Raw genomic sequence first — 23,558 nt, 5'->3', positions numbered from 1 at the left:
TCTTTGGTTATGATGCGAGAATTATTCTGCGAGGAACAAGCAATTCCGTCCGGTATATTTTTGAACATTCGCCAGGTACAGTATTATCGTTGTCCTTCTCATATCGCGTCATCCTTCACGCTGTCTCGAAACTTAAAAGCGTTACTGGGGCCATTACGTACGCTGTACCGGTGCAATCATACGTTCGCATAAAACATGAGATGTCGTTTGTTCGGAACACGATCGTGCCCAGGTAGAACCCGACACACGTAATCGTACAATGATTTACCGATATACAGTTATACAAGGCATTGTACGAGAAAGAGACGAGAGTTGCGCTTACGCTCGTCATTTGCCCAAAAGAAGCCCGCGCTTTAACGAATGGTCCGAAGGAAAAATCACTTGACGTGTAAGGTATTAATTAAACGACATAACAGCATGAATTACAACGGATAGCGATACATTTCTCTGTCTTTCTTTCCCTCTCTCTTTGATAAATGCGACATCGAAAAATCGCACGAGTCGATTATTACGTCAGTTCCATTGCTGGGAAAAAGGGTCAGTCGACGATGATCGTCATAGCATGAATAATGAAACGTGATGTAACGCGTTTCGAAATATCTTTATCTGAACGTGTACTGAAAAAAAAAATCTGATAATAGCCACACACACAAATGTTGAGTCAAATGTTCCGTTAATGTAATAAAAAATAATTCTACTTTTCTAGGTATTTAAGAAGTATTATCGAACATAATGATACAGCCGATCGTTTGGTAATAATTACTAAATATTTAGAAAAATAAAATTATTTTTGGTTAATTAACCGAAATTATTTCACTCAACATTTGGTAGTTATTACCAGATTTTTCAATATAAATTATTCACGTGATCTTTTGGATACAATATCTTCCAAGATTTCCCGCAGCATCCATTTTCCAATTTTTTATATTTTTTTATTTTTAAATTTCAGTTATGCTTTTTTTTAACGAAATTTTGAAATGTCTGTGTGGCCAAATTTTCTTTTCTTCGCACATATTCGCGCGTTTCTTTCTCGCCGCGCACGCGATCTCGTCTCGAGTGCAACGATCTCGAATGCAGCATCGCTCAGAAATGCAATTTAAACTGCGGCGGGTCATACGTCGGTACATATACATATATGTATAGGCCAGGCTTCTCTACTCGGCCGCACGGCTACTCGTTAAAATACACCTGATTACCGAACATTACCGTGTCGAGGGGGTAATGATCGCTGCACTTGCACGTAATAGAAATCGCTCCGGCCGGCGAGAGCGAGAAGAATTCTGTGAACGGCTCATGTGTCGGTAATTGTCCGTATCTTCACCAACTGATTCGCTTTGTCGTCAAAATTTTTCAAATTTCACGCTATTAGAAAATTACACGGAATAAAGATCTTTTAGCACAACTAATATTAAAAGAGAAATAAAGTTAGTCTTCAAAATTAATCACTGTTGAAAAGCGCGAAGCCTTTTTTATCAATAATTTTTGATAATTTTGGTCAGAACCGACAATTATAACACAGGAATTAATGCGATCTAATAATAGTGCGATATAATTTCTTTGTGAATAGGTGCAAATTAAGAAGAAAAAAGTGTTGTTGCAAACTGCGTAAAAACTGAAGTAACACCTACTTAACTTGTTTCGTATACGGCGAGAATACGAAATCGTTCTAATGATAGCGTTACGAATTACACCAGGTACTTTGCATCACAAGCGGTTAAGATAATTCAACAAATTTTTTTCTGTTACCGCGCTATCGATCGCTATTGGTTCATCGCAATGAGCGATCCGCTTGACTTTCATGCACCTATACGATCACGCATTGCCCGTTACCCGCGCGGTTAAAGTAGTCATTAAAACACGTCTTATTACCGAGCATTACCCCGCCAAGAGGGTAACGATCGCTGCGCTCGCGTATAATACAAATGGCTCGAACTATGTGAGAAACGCGCGCTTTTCTCGCGTGTCAGAGATTGCGGTTTCGTGTAGTTTGCTCTTTCATTTCGACCGTAGCCTCCACATATCGCATCGATGATCCCGAGGTACATTAATGGCTGAAGTACGATCAATCCGACGTTATTGCACATTTCAGGTATTCTCCCACACGCGAGTATCTCTCCACTCTGAGGAGATTTGAACGAAACGTATTTGTTCGCATGACTTCGTCTTTACGCCCGGTTATTTATCTCACGATGCTAAAATGTACTATTTGCAAGAGAGAATTATTTGATTATAGCTGAGAATAATAATACTGGTTACTTTTCCTCCAGACTAAATCACCGCATATACAGAAAAATATCATTCTATTATTGAGAAAAGTGATTTCTTAATTTATTTTTTTTCTTTTAAACAACGATTATTTTTATATTTAATACAAATTTTTAAAAAACTCATTATTATGTACCTACTCAAAACAAGAATTTATTTTTTTTTAAATATAAAATTTTATCGAATAAGCAACTTTATATATAATAAGCAAATCGAATTTTTTTATATTTAATAATCTTGATTGAAACATTAAACTTATTAGGATTCAAATTTGCAATAAATTTGATGCTCATAATGAACTTATAATAGATTTGCGAATATATGAATTTTTGAAATACTTGAAATAAATAAATACTATTTGCGTACAGTACATATTTTTCTGTATAAACGAGATCGTGTATGTCGCGTAATGTCAATTAGCCTAACGTCGGATAGATATAGTTAATGCGGTGCAATTATCGGCCGTTTTTAAGGTGTACGCTTAGAAGCAAGCACGTAAATTAGCGTTCAATAAAAAATTCCATCGAGCCGCGGATTCGTCTCTTTTTCCGAAGAGCCCAGCTCCATTCTGGAGCGTTAGCCGCGCTCGCGTTCTCCGCTCCGCAGTTAATTTCGCGATTGAGATTACGTGTTACTTCTCTCATCCCTCCTTTCCCTCCCATCCCGACTAAGTAGAGAAGTTATAGCCGATGTCAAAATTAAATTTTAACGCCCTGTATCGACGCGAGTATACGCGTCGTACGCAGCGAAGTCGCTCGCGATCGCGACACGCCCAGCACGCGAGAGCAACCAGGAAACGTACATATGCATACAGATGTAGGTACACGCATATATCCATATACACGCGAGCGTCGCATACGTGTATCGCACGGTACTCATCATACATAACGTATTTATGTAGCCACGTAGTACGTGTATACCGCTTGAGCAACGAGCTCTCTGGTACCTCGCTCGTGCACCATTCGGTATATCGCATATTGGACATCGCCGGCATTCCATCACACACGTAACGCATGAGTATACGTGCCCGTATATACGCACGCGCGTGCCTCCACGAAGAAAGAGCTACGCCCGTAATATTTTAATCGACCGCGTTTCGTTGACCTTTGATAACCGGACGACAACGACGACGATAGAATTTTTCACAGGTGGAATAGTATTACTGGACGAAGAATAAAGCTAGTGGCGCACATAGAAAAACATAAGCAGTAAGACGTAAGTAGTAAGCGAATCTGCCAATCACAGCTGAAAATGTAAAGCAATAATGTAAGCAGTAGAGAGAAGCAAATCGAAAATGTTGCTTACGTTTTCTTATATGCTATTAGCTTAAAGGCTACTATTCAGCACACAAGAAACTTACATGGAATGAACCGTTTTGCTAAAGTATTTAAAAATTTAACTAGATCTGAAAATAATTTTATTGGACCCTCTAAATAATTACATAGCAATCTCTAACATGAGCGATGCTCGAAAAAGCATTTAGACATTCTAGCAACCAGTTAGAGTTCTACGTAATTATTATGATGATTATTAAAATTATTTTCAGATCCGTATCTAGCAAAATTTGAAGCAATAAGGCGTAAGCGATTGCTCGAAAAAGCATTTAGACATTCTAGCAACCAGTTAGAGTTCTACGTAATTATTATGATGATCGTTAAAATTATTTTCAGATCCGTATCTAGCAAAATTTGAAGCAATAAGGCGTAAGCAAATCAACATTTTGGATTTGCTACTCTCTGCTTACGTTACTGCTTTATGTATAATCTCTACTGTAATCGGCGGATTCGTTTACTGCTTACGTTTTATTGCTAAGTTTTTTTGCCTGCTGTAGCCTTAAATTCAACGCGCTACGGGATAGTCCCTCTTTAGCGGTAGTGTAATTTTTTATTCGTATTATGGTTATAACGGTGGTTGCAATTTATTCCGCTGTTTACGGTATTATCTTCAATTTTTATGAATGCATCGAACACATTCTTTTGGGAAGCGGGATATTAATGATGGTAGAAAGGAGACAAAGGGAGGGTAAAGTGTTGGCTCAATAAACGGGATATTGTTACTGCAAACGTTCTGGTGCACGTGTGCACGGGACAGCCTTTCTTCGATCTGCTTTTGCCGATCTACATCCGGCTAGGGCAATGAAAACCTTTAACGGCCGACGTTTATCAGCCACGCCGACAATGGAAAGAGAACTAGAATAGGAGAGCGAGGGTTAGAACCACTCTCGATCGGTCGCTCGTTAAAGTCGTTCACGACGAAACGATCGGAATCCCTCGAAGTCGCGAGTCTTATGACGGTGCCCTCGAGCTCGCACGGTTCGGAATTACGCCCGCTCTTGCACGCACGTGCGCTTCTCTTCCGCGGTTTGTACCCGCGCGCGCGTGCGCTTATAATTGCTAACAGGTGCCGTATTAATCTTACGGACGCAGGTAACCCATTTTCTTCGTTCTGCCGTGCGACCGCGTCGCAGTACAATGAAATAACGGGGGAGGATACCAAGGAGGACGCGAAGGAATTGTCGCGTATTGAAAAGACATCGATTGTTGACAGGTTTTCAGAGCAAAATTATTCTTCTTGAATTTGAAAAGTGATGAAATTGCAAAAGTCGATACTTTGATTACTTCGTAATTAAGAGGATAGGCAAAATAAAGGCCTAATTATAAAATCTTGATATTAATAAAAATTAAATAACTTTTTTTATTATACATAAGTGGATACAATATTAAATGAATTTATGTAATGTCTTTAAGAAGTTACATGTTATAAATCTTTTCTATTACGATCAATATTACATGAAAAAGCTAATTGTCCGAAAAAAGGTCTAGTAGAATTGTGCCTTTATTTCGCCCATCCTCTCAATTTTCTCGCGTTTGAGGCTGAATGAAATGGTACACGGAAAAAATAATTTTGCTAAAGTATCTAAATTTAGGTAGATAGTCTGAAAATAATTTTGTTCGGTTATAAAAATTATTATGTAGGAAATTAAATATGAGAACAATGTTGCAAGTAGGTCTGATATTTCAGCAATCAACTTGACTGTCCTAATTATTTTTATCCAACAAAATTATTTTCATGTCTGTATTTAAATTTGTATGCCTTTTAGGCTAAATTTTTAAGTACTTTAACAAAACGTTCTTTTTATGTAAAAGCGGTCTCTTTGAGATCTTTTTTTACGAATTCTTTACTTAATTTCTAAATGGAAACAAATTTTCCTTCATGTGTGAATGAAAATACAAAAATTGATTATAAATTCATAATCACGTGGGTTCTTTATTTTTACTTTCTATATAGATTATGTTACGATGTTTTATAATATTCGATTACATGATACTACCGCATATGACGAGAAGAAAACGATAAGAGAAGGAAATGCATAAAAAGAATTCATTCCTTTAAGTGATTTTACGTTTAATAAACGTCGTTCGATTGCATCGAGCGGAAATGCCATCCATTAGGACGGGCGATTAGCGATATTACTACGATGTTATTGCAATAAAGTATCCCTGCATATTACGGCGGTGTGCATTATGTAACAAGATCATAAGTCCGCGCTTTGCGAACAATTCCGGATGTCGGCTGATGACCAATCCGCGACGTGATTGAGACTCACGTGCATCATATCTATTGCTGAACGGTGATCTCTTATTTCTATTATCATTACTAGTTTCGATTCGTATCGCAACCGCACGGTTTATCAACGACTAGGTAAGGAGAATGCAGGATTCATGGTAATATCGGAAGGTATCGATTACATGCATTAACGTGATGGAGAGAAAGCTGGTTAATACGGCATTATATCCCGACTCATAGATTGCGCGATATATATCGGTATGTTTCAGAAAGGCGATCGGCTTTTGTATATCAAATACAAGCTCTATATGATTTACAACCTTATCGCATAGCTACGAGATATCTTATCTTAATCTTTATGGTTATTTTGAATATATTAAAAATACGAGAAATGCAGGAGAGATTGTCCATAAATAATAATGTATTTTTATCTGTCAACTTAGAAGGTTTAATAGCTCGTTGAGTATAGGTTTTTTTTTTTAATTCTACAGAATATATTTTACAAAAGGTATTTTATTGGGATCGTTTGATCATTTTATTGGGATTTTCAAATGTTGGAATGTGAAGAGCGAAATCCCGTGAAACGTAATAAAATAACTAAGAGCTGTAGGGAAGAGCTCGAGCCGTGATATTTGCCAACTTGTGTCGTCGACACGACACGCAACACGCGCGGGATTGTAATACAATGTATGAAATCAATTCCCTTGGATTCCAAGGCATTGGTACGGCTCGCCGCGGCCGCGGGCACCGGATGTTGCGTTACGACTGGCCATAAGAGAAGCAATTACGGATGTCCGTTACGCTTACGATTGTTTATGATCCAGATCCAGATCTAGATCTATCTATATTTATATGCCGAGAGCTTCTTATGCGCCGCGCTTTGCTGCTGCGGTCAAAGATTCTAACACCCGACTCCTACGGCCGTCGAGAAAGGTCGCAAAAGTTGTAGGGCCATAAAAGCGGACTAGCAATTGAAAATATCTGTCTCTCTATCTCTCTTAGTGAGATATTATAGAATATATTCTAGAATAATCTTAAAGCTCTGCAGCGACAGGTATAATTTTATAGCACATTAACACTAGAACCGTCGATAGTATCTCGCTAGAACTGCTAGAAGGTGTCACTTTGATAATTTTCTATCTATACCTTCGGTTTGTGAAAAGTTATTTTGGTATTATTTGTATCGTTAAAATTATTTGTATTATATTCATATATTTTTAATATTCTGTATTGTATATCTAATACAAGAAAGAAAACAATTGAAATGATCAGTGGAGCAAAAATGACATCATCGATGGTTTTAGTTGTTGAGGAAAAATCTCTGCTTTCAGAGACTCACTCCAAAGAATTTAGAGAGTGCCGATAAAATCAACTAACAAACCAATGGAAATGAACTAATAAATTAATGTAAATTATAATTGTTGAACCAATTTCTTGGATGTGATACTGGACAGCTTGTTTATTGCGATAGAAAGTCAGAATCAGTGCTGCGATGCTTTCTTAAATGATGAACGGTTTATCAACATTGTTCGACGATTTGTTGACTCGAAGGGTCTTTCAGGCATCGTAATCACTTGATTCAGCATCATCGTGCCGGTCCCAATGCCACGCGATAATTCATAAAGTCCTTTCCCCTCGCGGCGACCTTCGCCATTCCGCGAGATCGAATCGAATCTCTCGAGGAACCTTCGATCTCCGCGACGGGATCGATTCCTCGATCCCGTTACTCCTCTCATACCCCTAAGGGGAAGTCATCCTCGCGGAATGTATTGGGTATGCACGAACGAAGAGGCGACATTATGTACGTTGCGCGTGTGTATGTGTGTATCTTCGCGATGCTGGGCGAGTGTGTGCAAGTCGAGTGCACTACGCTCCACCTTGAAGATGATCTCAAAGGTTAACGACGTTCCACGCTTTGAACAGACCTCTCCCTGGAAAAGGTGACCAGTCAGTCTTCCCGTGATGATCGACCTCCTTCGATCATCGTCCGCAGATCGTGAAGAAGACGGATCCATAAGCAAAATTGACAGGGAATGAATCTAGGCGGATATCTTTATAAGATGTTGATATTTTCGTATTACATGTGTTTAACACATAGACACATAATAAGAATAAACTGCGCATTTTCTGATCTTAGCATTCCGTTAGAAAGAATTAAGCATAAAGTAAAATGGCACAATTTTGAATGTAGTACAATTTTGTATAAAATACAATTTGAATCGTTTTGTAGTTCAAGTTTAATTTTTTCCTATATATATTTGATTCTCCTTTCAATATTTTATTTCGTTCAGAATTGTACCCGGTGAAATTTTATCCTGCATCTCTCTTCTGCTTGATACTTTGAATGAGCAAGCCTATCGAGCAAGAAGAGTAATTATTAATGTTTAGACTTATCGAGCCGTTATCATAACGGTGTTAATCATAGTCACGAATCATTTGCCGACGCGATCAATAAAGCAATTCCAGATCGTGAAATCTCGGAAGACCGCGAAGAAAAGTCGAGTTTCTAACATCGTGTCTCAATTATGGCTATTTAATCGACTAATATTTCGACATTAATGCGTTCTGTTCGAGCGTGCGGGTGTCTGGTCACGAATTTATTTCATAATCCTCTGACGGTGGCACCATTATTACCAGGGAACGTTATTAACTTAGGCACCTACGGCACCTCTCTGCCCGAGCTGTGCATTAATCTCGCCGCTGCGGAGATAAGCGAATGTTCGTGTCACTTTGAACGATTATCGCCATGCTATTTGCGAGTAAAGCTTGAAACGTGGCATTAGTGCGACGCTCGTGATAGAATCGTCAGACGCAGATACATCACTCCGCATTTTCGTTGCATAGATCCATTTGTTGTTATACGTTCTGAAATATATTCGTTCAGCGTCATAAATACTTGTAGAATTGTTTAAAGATGTCCCACGAGAAAGTGTTAAAACTAACCAGCTATTATTTTTTAATGTTTTTAGTTATTTAAAAAACAAAATTTTGTTTAAAAAAAGGCCTGTAATTTCTAATGAATAAATAAATAAAATAAATATAAAATTTAACAAAATATTTGTATATAAGTTTTATTGAAGAAAAATATACTAATGATATCTTAAGGATTAAGGACAACTCTCTTAATAGCTGCTACTAAATCTGAATGTTTTTGAGTCGTATCTACGGTCTTGAACCATATTAATTAATTATTAATTTACTTGCATATTTTTCACCAATAAAGTAAACTGATTTTGTAAAATACAATTTTTATTTTCTGTATATGATAATAATACATTTGAAAATACATTTGAAAATGAAAGCTGATTAATTTCAATACAGAGGCACCCTGTACATAGATAATAATGTATAAAAATAAAAAGTGAGACACTCGATGCGATACGCAGCGTACGTATGAGATTTAAATGGTACCAGATGTAAGAAGATTCTGACAATTACTCGAACCTCTAATTATTTTGATGCTCTATTAATTATACTGGCTGAATTGAAATCTAATATAACTGAAGTTTATATTAATACTCACTTTTACTTAATAACTTATTTACGTTCCGCTCAATATCTTGTTTTTCTTGATTTAAAAGCGCTGCTCGGATAATCGACAACAAGTGTACTGCTATCGATTTATCTGTACATTTATCTGCGCGGAGACGTAGTCGCAGATTATACTAATGGAACATAAACATGTGCATGTTGCAACGAGCAGAACAGAAAGGCCTGTGGACTCAAGGACAATGTTACGCGTTTCATTCAATTCATGAAGCGGAAAGAATACCGGTCCGACATTCCGAGCGAGATTACTCAGAGAGATTGAGTTTACGCGCGAGTATTGTCGCTGCTCGCTTTGACTAAACGTTCGATGCGATCGAAACACACCGGAAGAACACACCGATAGCAGAAACTGCTACTTCGTTATTTGCCCAGCCATGGCGAGAGCTTAATAAGCAAGAACCATGGTGCGCAACTCTCGGACTTAGTTCCTGTATTCTTTCTTCCTTTCAGTCGTTTCTTTCTCCGCCACCCCTCGACGCCCTCGAATTAGTCAGAGGGGTATTTTAATCGAGGCAGCGCGGCGGTTAATGCCGACCTTCCGCGGCCTCCGTGCCGTCCGGTAATGAAAGCAGCCACCGCGTGGCCGGTCGGCCACGTTAATGGCTGCAATTTGTAACCAGGGCGAGGTCAATTAATAAAGACATCAGGTCATTAATTTAATTGCGCGAGTGCTGCATTGCGCTGCGCGGTGCTGCTCGTCGCCGTAAGACTCGCCGTCGAGGAAGAATGTATCCTCCTCCCTCCTTCTCTCCCTTTATTCTTTCCTTCCTTATCTTCCCCTTCGCGTCCTGCACGACGATTTATTAACTTGCCCTGTAATTCATTAATTGCGAAATTCCGTCGTCGCGCGCGCGAATACAAAAGGTCGCGGCTATTAAAGGTCCACGCGAGGTCGACGAGGTGCCGATCGCCGCGGGTCGAATTATCGCTTTATCTCGACGAAAACGTGTATACGACGCTATAAGTGATCGGTCGATCCATCGGAGATGATGAGAGACGGCTTATTCTTCTATGAAAATTATGGTGCGAGCTACGACGAGGTGTAGACGTCGTCGCGTCGACCGTGAGAGCATCCGTCGACTTTTCAGTCAGATCGGGGTTGCTTCGATCAGATAGCGATATTTTTAAGTCGAGTCTGTGTGAATACTTCGGGAAATAGGTGTTTCAGACAAGAAAGTACCGCGGATTACCACCTACTGAGCAGAGTTAAATTGACGGATAGATGTTAATGCGATCCGGGACACGTCGCCTTAAGCAGTCAGAAAGGAATAATGACGGTATGTACAACTGACGCAAAACAAGAATATTCCCGTAATAATATTATATATTTGGGTAAATTAAATAACATCAAATCACTAAACTAAATTATATTACCCTTAAATAATTTATCATTTAAAAATATTAAATATTGTATAAATACATAACAATTGTCTCGTAAAACTTAAGTATGTTACACAGCAGATGCTGAAATACAATAGTTTTCATTTGAATTGCATAAATTTTATTGTATGAAAAAGAAACAATACATTATGCAGTCATTCTCGATATAATTCTACGTTTAATATTTAACTCAGGAATCATCTTCTACAATAATGAATATTAATAAATTGTGCGTAATGCTGTTATATAAAAATCGCGGTTAATTTTCGGAAAAATATTCTCATTTCGAAGAAAGAAATACAGAATAATATCTTCATCGTAGCTTTCTTTATTTTTATCATACATAATTGTAAAGCGCTACCACGTGTCTTTCGCTATATTTAATTTCACACAAGAGCAGGGATTCCGCTTCAGTCGCAGCTCAATAGCAATTTCAAATAAACTATTGGTACCTAATCAAAGTCGCTCGAGACGAGATCAAAGCGACCTCAATCTACAGGCACAATAAATCGGTCGTTAAGGATAGAAAGCTTCCATTCTTCCTCTCCCATCCGGAATACTCGACTTGCGTTCCGCGTACTCCATCGGGCTCGCGGAGTGCATTCAAGACACTGTACGGCTTTGTTATCGGCGTCCGCGAGTTTCAATTGCGAATCATGGTACGTAATCAACGCGTGCGGCGCGGCGACTCGCCGGAGCTATTAGCTAGGTGCCTTTCACGTTCACGGTGCGGCGCGGCGCGGCGCGTCGAACCACCGTTTGCGTTTCGCTCGCTTCGTCTCTTGTATAAATCAGCCGGGTATCAATGAGCGGAAGAGAAACAATGAGACAGAGAGATATTGTAAAGGGGACCGCGAAGATTATCCCGCATTATCGAGATACTTCGTCGAGCTAACTAACGGTCTGCAGAACCGTCGGTCTCTCTCCTTATCACCGGTATTTCTTCCCTTCAACACCCGTTTTCTCCGCTATCGAAAGTCCGTCCTCTCTTTTTATTCTCTTCTTTCCCTCTCTCTTTCTCTTCCTTTTCTTCGCCGCTACTATCCGGGTTTCTCTCCGACCCTACTGCGGCGTCCTTCTTACCGGTAATCATCGAGAAATTGTATTCCTGTTGATGACTGGCGGGTGATTACACGGCGGTCGGCTGTGCGCGCGAGTTTGCGGATCACCCATACGACAGCTAATTGAAAGCGGACGTGAATCGGCACGGACGGACAATCCTGCCGCCAGCTGATCATAGATAGTCTTGCTCCGTTGATTCTCCGCCTTTAGGATGTTCCTTTAAACGATCGCTGTTCCTATTTTCCCGACGGCGAGTCAATCTTTTCCTTTTCGCGAGCTTCCCATTTTTTTCCCGAACTGAAAAAGTGATGGCGATTCTTGTTCTTAGAGTGACCACGATAAATACATGAAGTATACCGTAAGATAATTAAAATTTAGGCGATTCCTCGCCTTTCATGGTTTATCATTTATATATGCTTGATATTATATCAAAAATTATTATCGAATGATACGTTTTTATTACATTTTTTAATTTATAAAAAAAAGTATTAATCCATGTATTTCTATTTTGTACATGCAAAAGACTTATTTCTGAACTGTCGTAAATCTATATTTCTAAGAAGCTAGGTTTTATAATGTAAAAATTGGGAGTCCTATTTTGTTTTTCTTTTATATGTTATTTATATGAAAAGAACGGCTCTACTAAAATATCTAAAAATTTAACTATAGATTTGAAAATAACTTTTTGTTGGACTGTCAAATTAATTACATAGGTCTCTCAAGCTTGTTACTAAAATATCAAAATTTTTTACAGCATTGTTTATTATGTATATATCATTTAAATCCTACATAATAATTTTGAGAATTCAACAAAATTATTTTTAAATCTATGTCTAGTTAAATTTTAGATATCTCAATAAATTCTTTCCATACACAACTTAAAAAGCCATTTTTTTATATAGATTTAAAATTAGAAATAAATTTCTCATTTATTGATTATATAATTTTTCATTTTTTCATTTTCTGTTAAATGAATAAAATTCAGAATTAGTTAACTACATTGAATATATTCAGTTTTGTAAGGATTATCTTGCTTGATTTTTTCTTATGTCTGACAAACGCGCGCTTTCTGTCTTACCAGCTTCAGTTTCCTTTGAAGATTCCTTTGAAAAGGAACGGCGAGTTTTCTCTCCGACATTTAAACAGGATGTGCAACGCATCGTGCGTTGATATGTACAGAATATAAGATTCACTTCACGCATGCTCACGCATTCCGTCACGTTGTCGAGGGAAGAATCGCCGTGAGGAAAGTTCCAACGGTATTTCTAATCACTTTTCCAACCTCTGCTCTTTGTCTTTCAATCCTCCAAGAGAATTACATCGACTTTTGCATTTGTTTTCCTTCAATTTAATCCAATGAAACGCGTATATGCCCGTCGTTTCTGACGATCATAAAGAAACATCAGATTTAAAAAGAATGCACCTTACACCTTCGAAAGTATCAAATTAACAGTCGCATAGCCATATCCGGCTCGTATTTACTCGGCACAATTTTATGCGAGAGATTAATGAGACTTTAATTATGCGTAATCAGTACCGCGACGTACGTAATGGTCGTCATTAGATTACTTCGCCATCAGCGACGGGACAATTATAAATTTTTAGCTCCCGTACCAATGTTACCGGATGCTGGTGGCTTCCCGCGCGATCTGATAACTTCCACTTTTATCGATCTTTCTGTTCGTGATGCGAGCCACTGCCACCGGTGAGACCTGTTTCCCATCCGATGAAAAGTTACTGGATCGTTCCGCGTGCCCTCGACGATAAGAGACCCCTGTTGATTTTCCAGATGAGACTAGTCTTCGGTGAGACCCAGCCATGAAACTGGGTTGGTACGCTGAGAATAATCATGCGAACATCGGCGGCCGACAAATTAATGCTTCAAGATACGTCCCTCGCACTTTCCGAATGGAGCAATTAACGAGACTTCGACAATTATACACGTATAAATACCTTCTTACGCGGATTAAACACGCACGCACATATCGGTTGGTCCGATATTCCAATAAAGACTTTTGCCGTCTGACGAGTTTTCGACGGGAGGATGCTGAGAGCTTTGGAGCGGAATTACGAAGTCATATAAAGTAATAGCAGGTTTCTACCTACGGCGAGCAGTGGGAAAACAAGAATCGATATAATTCTCGACTGAAATAAGAAGCTTTATTTTTAGTCGTCATTCTCTGTTGTAGCTATCCACTCTTAGTTTCTTAAAATAATAATAATTATGGTTCGCTTATGAGATCGTAATAATTATGCGATCGTATTTTAGTCACGGTTTAATTATAATTTTATCATAGTTTATAATTATGACGTTATTGCCAAATGAGATGCTTTATTGCTCAGAATTTTCATTCTGATTTTAAAATGAACACCCAAAAAAAAATAATTTTAATATTAGCAGAAACCGCTAAATTTTAGAGGATTTTATTCTTATATACGGCCTCAAGAAGAATCTTCTGAAATCAAGAGGAAAATATGCTAAGCACAATATTCTTACAGTTAGAGTACTTTCGTTTTGCATCTGCAGTAAAAATCTTGCTGTTCCTAATATAATTTACTCGTAAGAGGACATTCTCCACTTTCAATAAATATATTCCTCTTCATACAATAGGAAAACTGTTAGAATAATCTCCAATACATTTTTGATGAATAGTCCAGTGCATTGGAAGAGGAATACTCTTTCTGTAAAATTTCTCCTTAGAATATGAGGTTACCGGAAATTTCACTTTACAATTAGATAATCTTTTTTTGAATGAATGTAAGACCTATCTGTTTCTATCAATAGTATAAGATGAACTTTAACCTCGATTTAATTTACACTCTTCATTTTTCCAATTCTAAAAATTAGAAGAGAAGATGAAGAGTAAAAATACGTTAGTGAGAACGAGCGATTGATTAACCGCGCGATGGATCTCTTCCGAGTTCCGAGTCTGTCATCCATATTCCGAAATCACGTCACCAGCACTTCGATGTCGCCTCCAGGTGCCTTGTCTACGCCCCCGAGCGATAGGAGGAAGCAACGACGGCGGAAACGGGGAACGAGGCGCCATGAATGCCACTTAGAGGATTATTAACGACCCGGTGATGCTTAGCTCTCGGCTGATGCTTTCAGGCGATTCGAAATTCCCATCTTGGGACGTCTTTAACGGCTGCCACGCCGAGATTTATGCCGAGGTCCTCGGGTCCGCGGCCGGTGCTCAAAGTCGTCGGAGCGCGAGTGGGCGGGCGTAATCGTTGTCTGCGCGGATTTCTCGCGCTGGACCCCGCGACATCCACATCCACGCGAGGGTCGATACTTACTGCGTGCGTAAGGGTTACGAGCTGCTGAAGGCCTCGCGCGAAGAGACGTTCGCTTCTCTATACTTGCACTGACGGACATGAATTTCAATAGTAATAGCCGTCCATGTTTAATCAATATGAATACGCGCGCTGGTTCCGCTTGTACGGCTGCCGTGTGTCATAAGTTCACCACAGCGTCAAATTTATTTAAAATATATTCTGAATTCTAATCAGTTTAATACTCCAGTCGGGATTATTAAATTAAAACAAGTTGCTTATTACATAAAATCACTTCTTCGATCAATTTTATGATATTCTTCAAAAGAAATTCTTATTTTAAGTAGTACATAATAATAAGAGTAGAAAATAATAAGTTTTCTAAAATTTATGTTTTTTTTTTTTAAGATTATCTGTTGAAGAAAATATTCTTTATTAAAGTTAATCGTTACTTAAAAGAAGAAAGTAAATTGAGTAATCCCTTCTTAGCAATAAAACGACACGCATCACTTGTATTATTTTTCATTTTATAATACTTTTCTGGTATAGTAAGAAGTTACTTATTAAAAGATTTTCAGTCTTTTTATATTCTCTAGATTGGATCATATTAATTATAACGTTGTGCTAGAAATCATTACAGATACATTATATGGTTTAACTATACTATACAAAATATAGTTAATAACAAAGCGGAGTACACGCGAGAATCTAAGAAACGCTTTTGTCATCCCAAGCGATCTAGACGTCCATCATCTAACTATCTTGAAAATTATATAGTACCGAGATCCTCTGTATATCTCAGTTTGATGAAATCCTGTGGCTTATATCTTACATTTGCGTGACGAGTTGTAAAGGAAGAAGATCAAATACACGGATTGCTCTTTTAGAGATACGTAAAAAGAGATGGAAGAGATTACGTCGAGAGAAAGAAAGAAGGTGCTGGGTAGATGGGAGAAATAAGTTGAAAGGTAGAGGCGCCTCTGGTAGAAAATGTGTGAAGAGAAACGCGACATTGTATGTTCTACACAAAAACCGCGTGGATTTTATCTCCTTCGATACATCGGCAAGACTGCAACCGAGTCATGAAAGATTCGAATAATCAGGGAGAGCAGGTTTCATGAATCCATGAGATCACCTGTTTTATTTTCGATGCACGTATTTTGTTACTGCGTTTTTTTTTCATCATCCGCTTCTTTTTTTAGGCTTTCCCTTACACGGCTTACACTTTACTATCGTCTTTCGATCGATACCACTGCAAGTTGTTTCACAATCGGTGTTTTCAATCTTCTTGTGTTTTCGTAAAGAAAGTCGTACGAGGGGAACAGATTAAGAGTAGTGTTTACTCCGCTCTGTTTTCTTTCGCTGAAAAATCGTCCTTGCACTGTTTAATGAAATTGAAAGAATTGATTTCACGAATTAAAAATTAATTACGTTAACCCTTAATACACACGATTGAACCATTCATGTCCTGCGCATTTCTTTTCTTTGAAATAGTAGGAATATCTGGCTAAACAATGGCCTCTGTTCTTTCCTTGTTCAATGCATAACTGTACAAGTACTTTTTGAAGATATGAAAGATATGTAAGAATTATTTAATAATTTTTGTCTACTTGTAAAAGTAATAAAAGTTAATCTAGGACATCCATTGGGTGTAAAGTACCAAAAAATCATCATGTTAAAGGTTAAATATCAATTATATGCACGTTAAAGATTCGTCGCGACTTTATTTATCTTATATTAGTATCTAATGTATTTTGTAATAATTTTTAACATAAAATGGTTTAAAAATTTCATGAATATTTAAAAAAAATGAGTAGTTTAAAATTTTTATGAGTATTTCACGTTAATAGTAAAACTTAAGTACGCTAGTAGTATGCAGAACTATGATGCTACTTATTTCCTCTTTTACTAAACAGAGTAAGCAAACAAGGAAGCCAAGCAAAAGGGCCGACCCACTTCTTGCCAATAAAAACCGAGAGCAGGGCGATCTTGTGTACGCAAAAGAACCGACATAGGACCGTAATGTATCGCCCGGTTGGACATATCCCTTCGTCCGTATCTGAGAGTATAATTCGAGGGCATATGAAAGCGGTGCTGTCTTAATAGAGACTCGTGCCGCGATGCGGGCTTAATACGTCATGGATTTTCTTTCAGACTTGTTTGTTCGCCGAATATAACTGCCTTGCGTATTTCGGTCTTAACCTGAGATGCATGCACGACTCGAAGAATACTCATTCTTTATCTTCATTTTCGTGCCTGTGCATTTGTATGTTCATGTGTATTTTGTTTCAGTATTTACGAAATAATTGCGATATTCTGCAGCAATGTAAATTATTTATCGTTTTTTGATAATTTTGATTACTTAAACAGTATATATTTAAATATATAAGTATATGTTAATATATATTTAAATATATAATGCAAAAAACTAAATACATGTTTTGTATTACTTAAATAGCTAGTCGTCACATTAGCATTGGCAGTTATTAGCATTTAACACGCCGTATATTTCAATAGCATAATATTGTCATGCCATCCACAAACATTCGAACTCCGACGGTTAAATGGATTATTATTGTTCCAAGAGATTTCGCAAAGCGCTACGTTTACATTGGTCTCGTAAATGTCTATCCGCAGAAGTCTTTCATATTTCGCTGCCATACAGGCAGCAAGTATGTGGGAGCAGCACCGTGTCTAATATCCTCAGATTTTCTCTGGCATTCGTTCTTCGCGCGTCACGTCCCTTTCTCGCAATAACCGCGCTCTATCCACAGAGTTCTTTGATCTTTACTTAAAATGCAGGCACAGGGATGCTGTGAGATGCTGTGGGATGTGTATATATGTATATGTATGTTTGCAAGAGAAGAGTGTATTCTCCTTTACATGATACAGTTACATTCACATAGATTTATTCCAAGGAAGAAGATAAACTGCAATTAAAAAACTGTTTTATGAAATAAAATTCTATATGGAACAATTTTCTTTTAAAATATAAAGTTTTTTTTTCTATAGGATATAGAAAATATAGGAAAAAAAGATGGTAATAAATGTAAGTTGAATGGATTTCTAGAAAAATATTATTCGCTGGCCTTCGAGAAAGATTTAGAAAACACTAGTAACGTTCGAATTCAATTTAAACATGCTTGTTTTTTGCAATAGTAAGTGGCCGTGAAAGTGATTAATTAATGTTTAGGTTTATTACTTTCTTGTTAAGGATGGAGAAAGACGTGTACTCCAATTTCTTAGTCTTTCAAAAGTTAGTACATTTTACACAACCGTTAATGCATAAAATGCGTGTAATATATGCATCTTAGAAATCTAATAATAGAATCTGAGTTAAAGAATTTAAATTGAGTTGAAAAAAAATCACTTTTCAATCTTTAAAAATAAGATTTAATTTTTTAGAATGAAATCTTATTCTAGAAGTTGTAAAGAGTATACATATATATACACATATATATAATCTCATTTTAATTTATATTGTCTCACTCTATAACTTTAATTAAAATGATAAAGTAAGTATAAGTTAGAGTGAGGAAGAAAATATATATAATTTTTTCTCTCAAAGGATTTTGATAAAATTTCACGTTACCAAGCACGAGATGCCGACGAAACGCGGAGAAAGACTAAAAAAACGCGGGAGAACTATTAATAATATTTTAATTACTTTCATCGTCGCACCGTCTCAGACTTTTCGCGTTCATAAATTTTTTCTCCGCCATCGGTCTCGAGTGCACTCGTGCCCTCTCTCATCTCTCGCGATTAATTATGCGGGCTACAAGGAGGGATTTTTCATATGTAAATTTTTGCATTATCCCGATGCGAGCGGGGAGAGGCAGAGGAAGGGAGTAAGAGGAGAATATATGTATATAGGTGTGCAAAACGCCGAGAGATGCGCGCTGCGCAAATGAACCTCCTCGCATTTCAAGAATAATGTCGCTGCTCGCGCGCGAGAAAAATTGCTGGGCGGGCGGCACTTTGAATTATACGCGGTGCTTCGCATATATACTCGACGTTACGAGTGCCTTCATCTTTCGAGGATGAGCATTTTTAAGACGAACGTGTGGCGCAATCGAATCCTTCGTGATTATATTCTAATCCCTATGAATAAATACGTCTCTGCATTTTTTTTCTGTAATACGATATAGGTACAAATACATGATGTATACGATGAACCTCTGATATTTTAAAGTAATGCAAAATAAAAATAAACACATATTTCTAGGTCTTTTTGTAAAGAATAACTAAAAAAGTTTTTAACAAAAAACGAACTGCCGTTAAGCGAGCATTTTTAATGGCACGAAAAATATCGAATTGATATCCCAATTTTCATCAAGTGCGTGTCATTGACATATGGTGTTAATGGCGGTTACAGTTGAACGGTTACCAAAAATATTAATGTTCATCTCGATGACATCTTGGTGGAGTGAACTATGTTCTTGAAATATCTCCAAAAGAATAAATCCAAGAAAGTGACATCAAAAGAATGATATGGCGAAGGATAAGGTTCCTTCTTTCGACCCAACGACCTGGAAAAGCCATTAAAGTAAAAGCTTAATCATTGTTTGTGAGAAACTTTTTCAGTTGTATGCACTTAGTAAATAATAAACTAAATTTGAATCAAATTTGATACATTATCTTAAGTTAAATTATTTAATTTTATTATTAATTGACGGCATGCAATGACGACCTATAGAAATGATTAAAAAAACTCAAATTGGATATAATTTGACATTTAGGAATTTATAATGTAAAATATCGGAGGTTTACTGTATACTTTATAATATATAGAGTAAACGATATCTGTCGGCAATGATTTTTTAAGATAGCATTTTGTATGTCGAATGGAAACTTCGATTCATCGCGAGTTTTTTTTTCTAATAATTGAATTTCTGTCCTATAATAACGATATTATTGCTGGTATAGACGCGAAGAGTTACTCATTCTCTTTTTTATCGTTCAATTTATTACTCAAAGATTGGTCATTAGTCTTTATTGCTCGTTTCGTCGTACATTACTCCCCTCCGGCATGAAAGCGATCTGTTCGACGCAAGCAGCTACGTTCGTTTCTGAAGGAGTATCAACGATTGCATTGTGGTGACATTCCCGGGTGCACTTTACGCGGTGTAAAGTGCCTACGGCACTCGCAAATGGTGTGCTTTGACCAACGTGCGACTCACACCGATCTCTCGTCTCCGCCTTGTTCCTCCGCGATGTCTCTTTCCCCCTTTTTCCTCTCAAATTGACGGCAATTGCGCGATCACCGATGAGACTCACTTTCGTTTTACGAGGAGCGAAGTGCCTTGCTGGAATCGGCAATAAGACGTTATTCTTGCCTTCCGTGGAATGCAACTTTTACGGCCGGGAGGAGGTGGGAAGGAGACGAGAGGAATAGTCGGCTGCGACCGGTCGATTACGCTATTGCGCTGAAATGATACGTTTCCGGTAAAAACGGGCCCGATGTAACCCAGCCGACCGAATGCGAACGTGTAACGCACGTGTAATTTCGCAAAACGGTCGTTCGCAAAAAGAAAGCATCGAGCTCGATAAAAGTGAGCCCTGCGGTTGCGACGGCTGTGCATGCTGTTGATGATGGTTACCATTATCTCATTTATTATCATTATTCGCTCTTTTTCATTTTAATAGTGACAAGTACACACCGACTGATAGTATATAATTATCATCGCGTATAATATATTTGTGTTTACAACATTTGCGTCGATGTCGGGTGTCTCTTTTGGCATTGGTTTTCGTATAGATAAACCGCAATAAGAGATCCTATAATAAAAGACTTGCTAAAGTGAATCAGTCTTCTAACTGGTCAGAAATTTATGATCCATTTCGGATAGTATATTCGGATAGTTATGTACATTTTTGGAAAATAAGAGAAAGCGAAAGAAAGAAGAAAAAAAAGAGATAGAAAGCTATAAGAAAAAGAAAGCAAATAACTGTTATCTCTTTCTATTCGCCAGTTTTTACCCGTTTTTGCTAAATTGTTATTATAAGATCTCTAACCGCGATATTTACGTGTGAAAAATCCACATAATTTGACGATTCATTACGTTAACTTCCTGTAATTCCGTATAAAGTAGAACGTTCATGTTTGCCAGTCTTATATCAGATGTTTTTCCTCTTATCATTGCAGCCTGAAACGGTGCCTCAGGCGAGGATCGACATGACCCGCGTCCTGGAGGTAGCCGCAGCCGAGGACGTCACTGGGCATCCTTACAGCCTTGCCGTGACCTCACCGGAAGGTGTGACCTTCGTTAAAGGAACGTGTCGTGAAGAGACCAGGTGGTGGACGGACGTTCTCCAAGTGTATTCGCGAAATAAGGTTGGTCCAGTTCAGTATCTCAATATTTCTATTTTTTAGTCTTACATAATCGTACGTCGTTTAATCAAGGACACTTAATTAAATGCTATCGCAAAATTATTAATAAATAAAGTAAAGATTAAATGGTGCAAATATAGTAAAAATTAAATGGTACATTTAATAACACTCTTGAGGCTTCAACGGCTACTTTCTTCAAAGAAGCTACGCGGATTATCTGTGTCTTGATATATCATTAAATGCATTTAACAATGTATCAAGAGACGGAAATAATTCACAAACCCCGCATAGCTTTTTTGAAATGTGATAAATTTCTTTTTGATTGAGATATTTGCATAATCGCAATAAAATGCACTGAAACTGCTGTAGCGAAAGGCGAAATCGAATTTCTGTGTCGAATTATGAGAGAAATATCGATTTGAGAAAATGGCTCGATTGCCCATCGGCGAAAGCGTTGATGCTTAATGTACACTTGCGATGTAGACTCGCGTCTTACGTGTATCATTTGAGAATTTAATTTGCTGTCGATTACGGAGGATACGCAGCGAGACTCCATATCGATACTGTATTACGTCGAAAAGAGCGTTGCGCGAGAGAACGGAGTCACGCAAACGGTAAGAAAACGCAACTGTCGGCTGATTGCTGGTGCCCTCGCATAATCATTACGTGCCATGCATCCTCTCTCGCGTCACGCTTGTTACGCGTGTAAGAATGATTCCCCTGTTTGCGATGTCTTTTCGCGTCGACGGGATTAGTTTCGATAGGATTTCAACGTATTACCATAAATCTAACACAAGGGGGAATCTGAAGAACATTTTGATTATTTCAGTGCAATTTGATATGGAACGTGTTGAGGTCTGGAAAACGTGTTAAATCTCCGAGAATTTACTCTCTTTCACAATAATTTTTCTCACGGTACTTATAATTTACACGAAGCTTTAAAAAAATATCATCTGCTTTCTAATTTAACCCCAGAATGTCATTGATATTAATACAATTTTTCATATATTTCACAATTTAATAACAAAATGTTTATAATCTAGATCTTTATAAACATATATAATCTAATTATTAACTTAAAAGGAAAGAATAAACGCATTGCCAAATCTTGAATTGATATGGAGTATGTAGTCCAATTATATTATATGTCTTATAATTAGACTGCGGAACTTTATGCAAAATACTTAACTGAATATTAACTATCGGACAGTTTTAGCTTCAGTACTCAAAACTTTTATATTTTATATATATATATATATATATATATATATATTAATATAAAATAATATAACACAAAACACTGCTTAATAATTAAAATTACTTATCACGCTCTCCGTTATAAGCTTGACTATCATGCGGAGTTCAAATTGATTCATATACCATAAAAGCAACATTGCTACAACGATTGTAATGTTATTGCAATATTGCTGGAACGTTACAATGTTGCTAGAATAATCTAATGGGGACATATTATAAACGGACGGAATTTTTAAACATTTATTTACATTTCATTTTTATTTACTCTTAATGTTTGACACAGCAGATTAGATTTCCTTTATAGAAATTTAATATTAGTACTGGCCAATTAATCAACTTGTTTTGAGTATTAAAAGTATTGTTACTTCAACTCTCTCTTAATGATCATTACAGACTAGCTTAGCACTGAATGATCTCGTTCACTTGTATATAAAATTTACGTATTGACAGCGTTCCAGGATTAAATCGTAGATAAAATCAATTCATAAATTAATTCGCGAAAATTATTAATAAACATTCACGTTACTTTACGGACGATGCCGGAGATAAAAATGTCTTTATTGTTTTTCATTACATAAAAGAGGCTGTCAGACGTCATGGGATTAGCGTTAATGTAGGACAGAATGCAACATAAAAGTGCGTCGTCGAGTTCATAAACGGGCGCTTTCACGTGATGAAGCGGTTATTGAGTGCAATTGTGCCGATCGACGCTTGAAAGGTCTTGGTAAGAAAAAAAAAACGGCATAAGCGACAGTGAAACTGCCGACGTTGCCTCGCATAATCGCCACGCTGACCGATGTGCGTACCGCATCGCACTCATTACGCCAACAATAACGCTCAGTAGTGCGCGAGTTGTCACTGTTGGGACTGC

At 37.5% G+C, this 23,558-nt stretch overlaps 1 protein-coding gene across 4 annotated transcripts in view; it reads left to right on the top strand.

The window, feature by feature from the left end:
* The window catches only part of osp (myosin phosphatase Rho interacting protein outspread), a 217,765-nt gene that overhangs the window by 177,315 nt on the left and 16,892 nt on the right, over positions 1-23,558 (top strand). For all 4 annotated transcript variants that reach the window (XM_018514035.1, XM_018514041.1, XM_018514050.1 and 1 more), the window contains one exon: positions 21,245-21,433. In XM_018514035.1, the coding sequence (XP_018369537.1) occupies positions 21,245-21,433 (189 nt within the window). The remainder of the gene's footprint in view (positions 1-21,244; positions 21,434-23,558) is intronic.

The sequence above is a fragment of the Trachymyrmex cornetzi genome, unplaced genomic scaffold (genome assembly GCF_001594075.2).
Source record: "Trachymyrmex cornetzi isolate Tcor2-1 unplaced genomic scaffold, Tcor1.1 scaffold117, whole genome shotgun sequence".
Taxonomy (NCBI): domain Eukaryota; kingdom Metazoa; phylum Arthropoda; class Insecta; order Hymenoptera; family Formicidae; genus Trachymyrmex; species Trachymyrmex cornetzi.
Note: the sequence above shows the minus strand (reverse complement) of the source record. Positions and strands in the feature narration are given on the sequence as shown.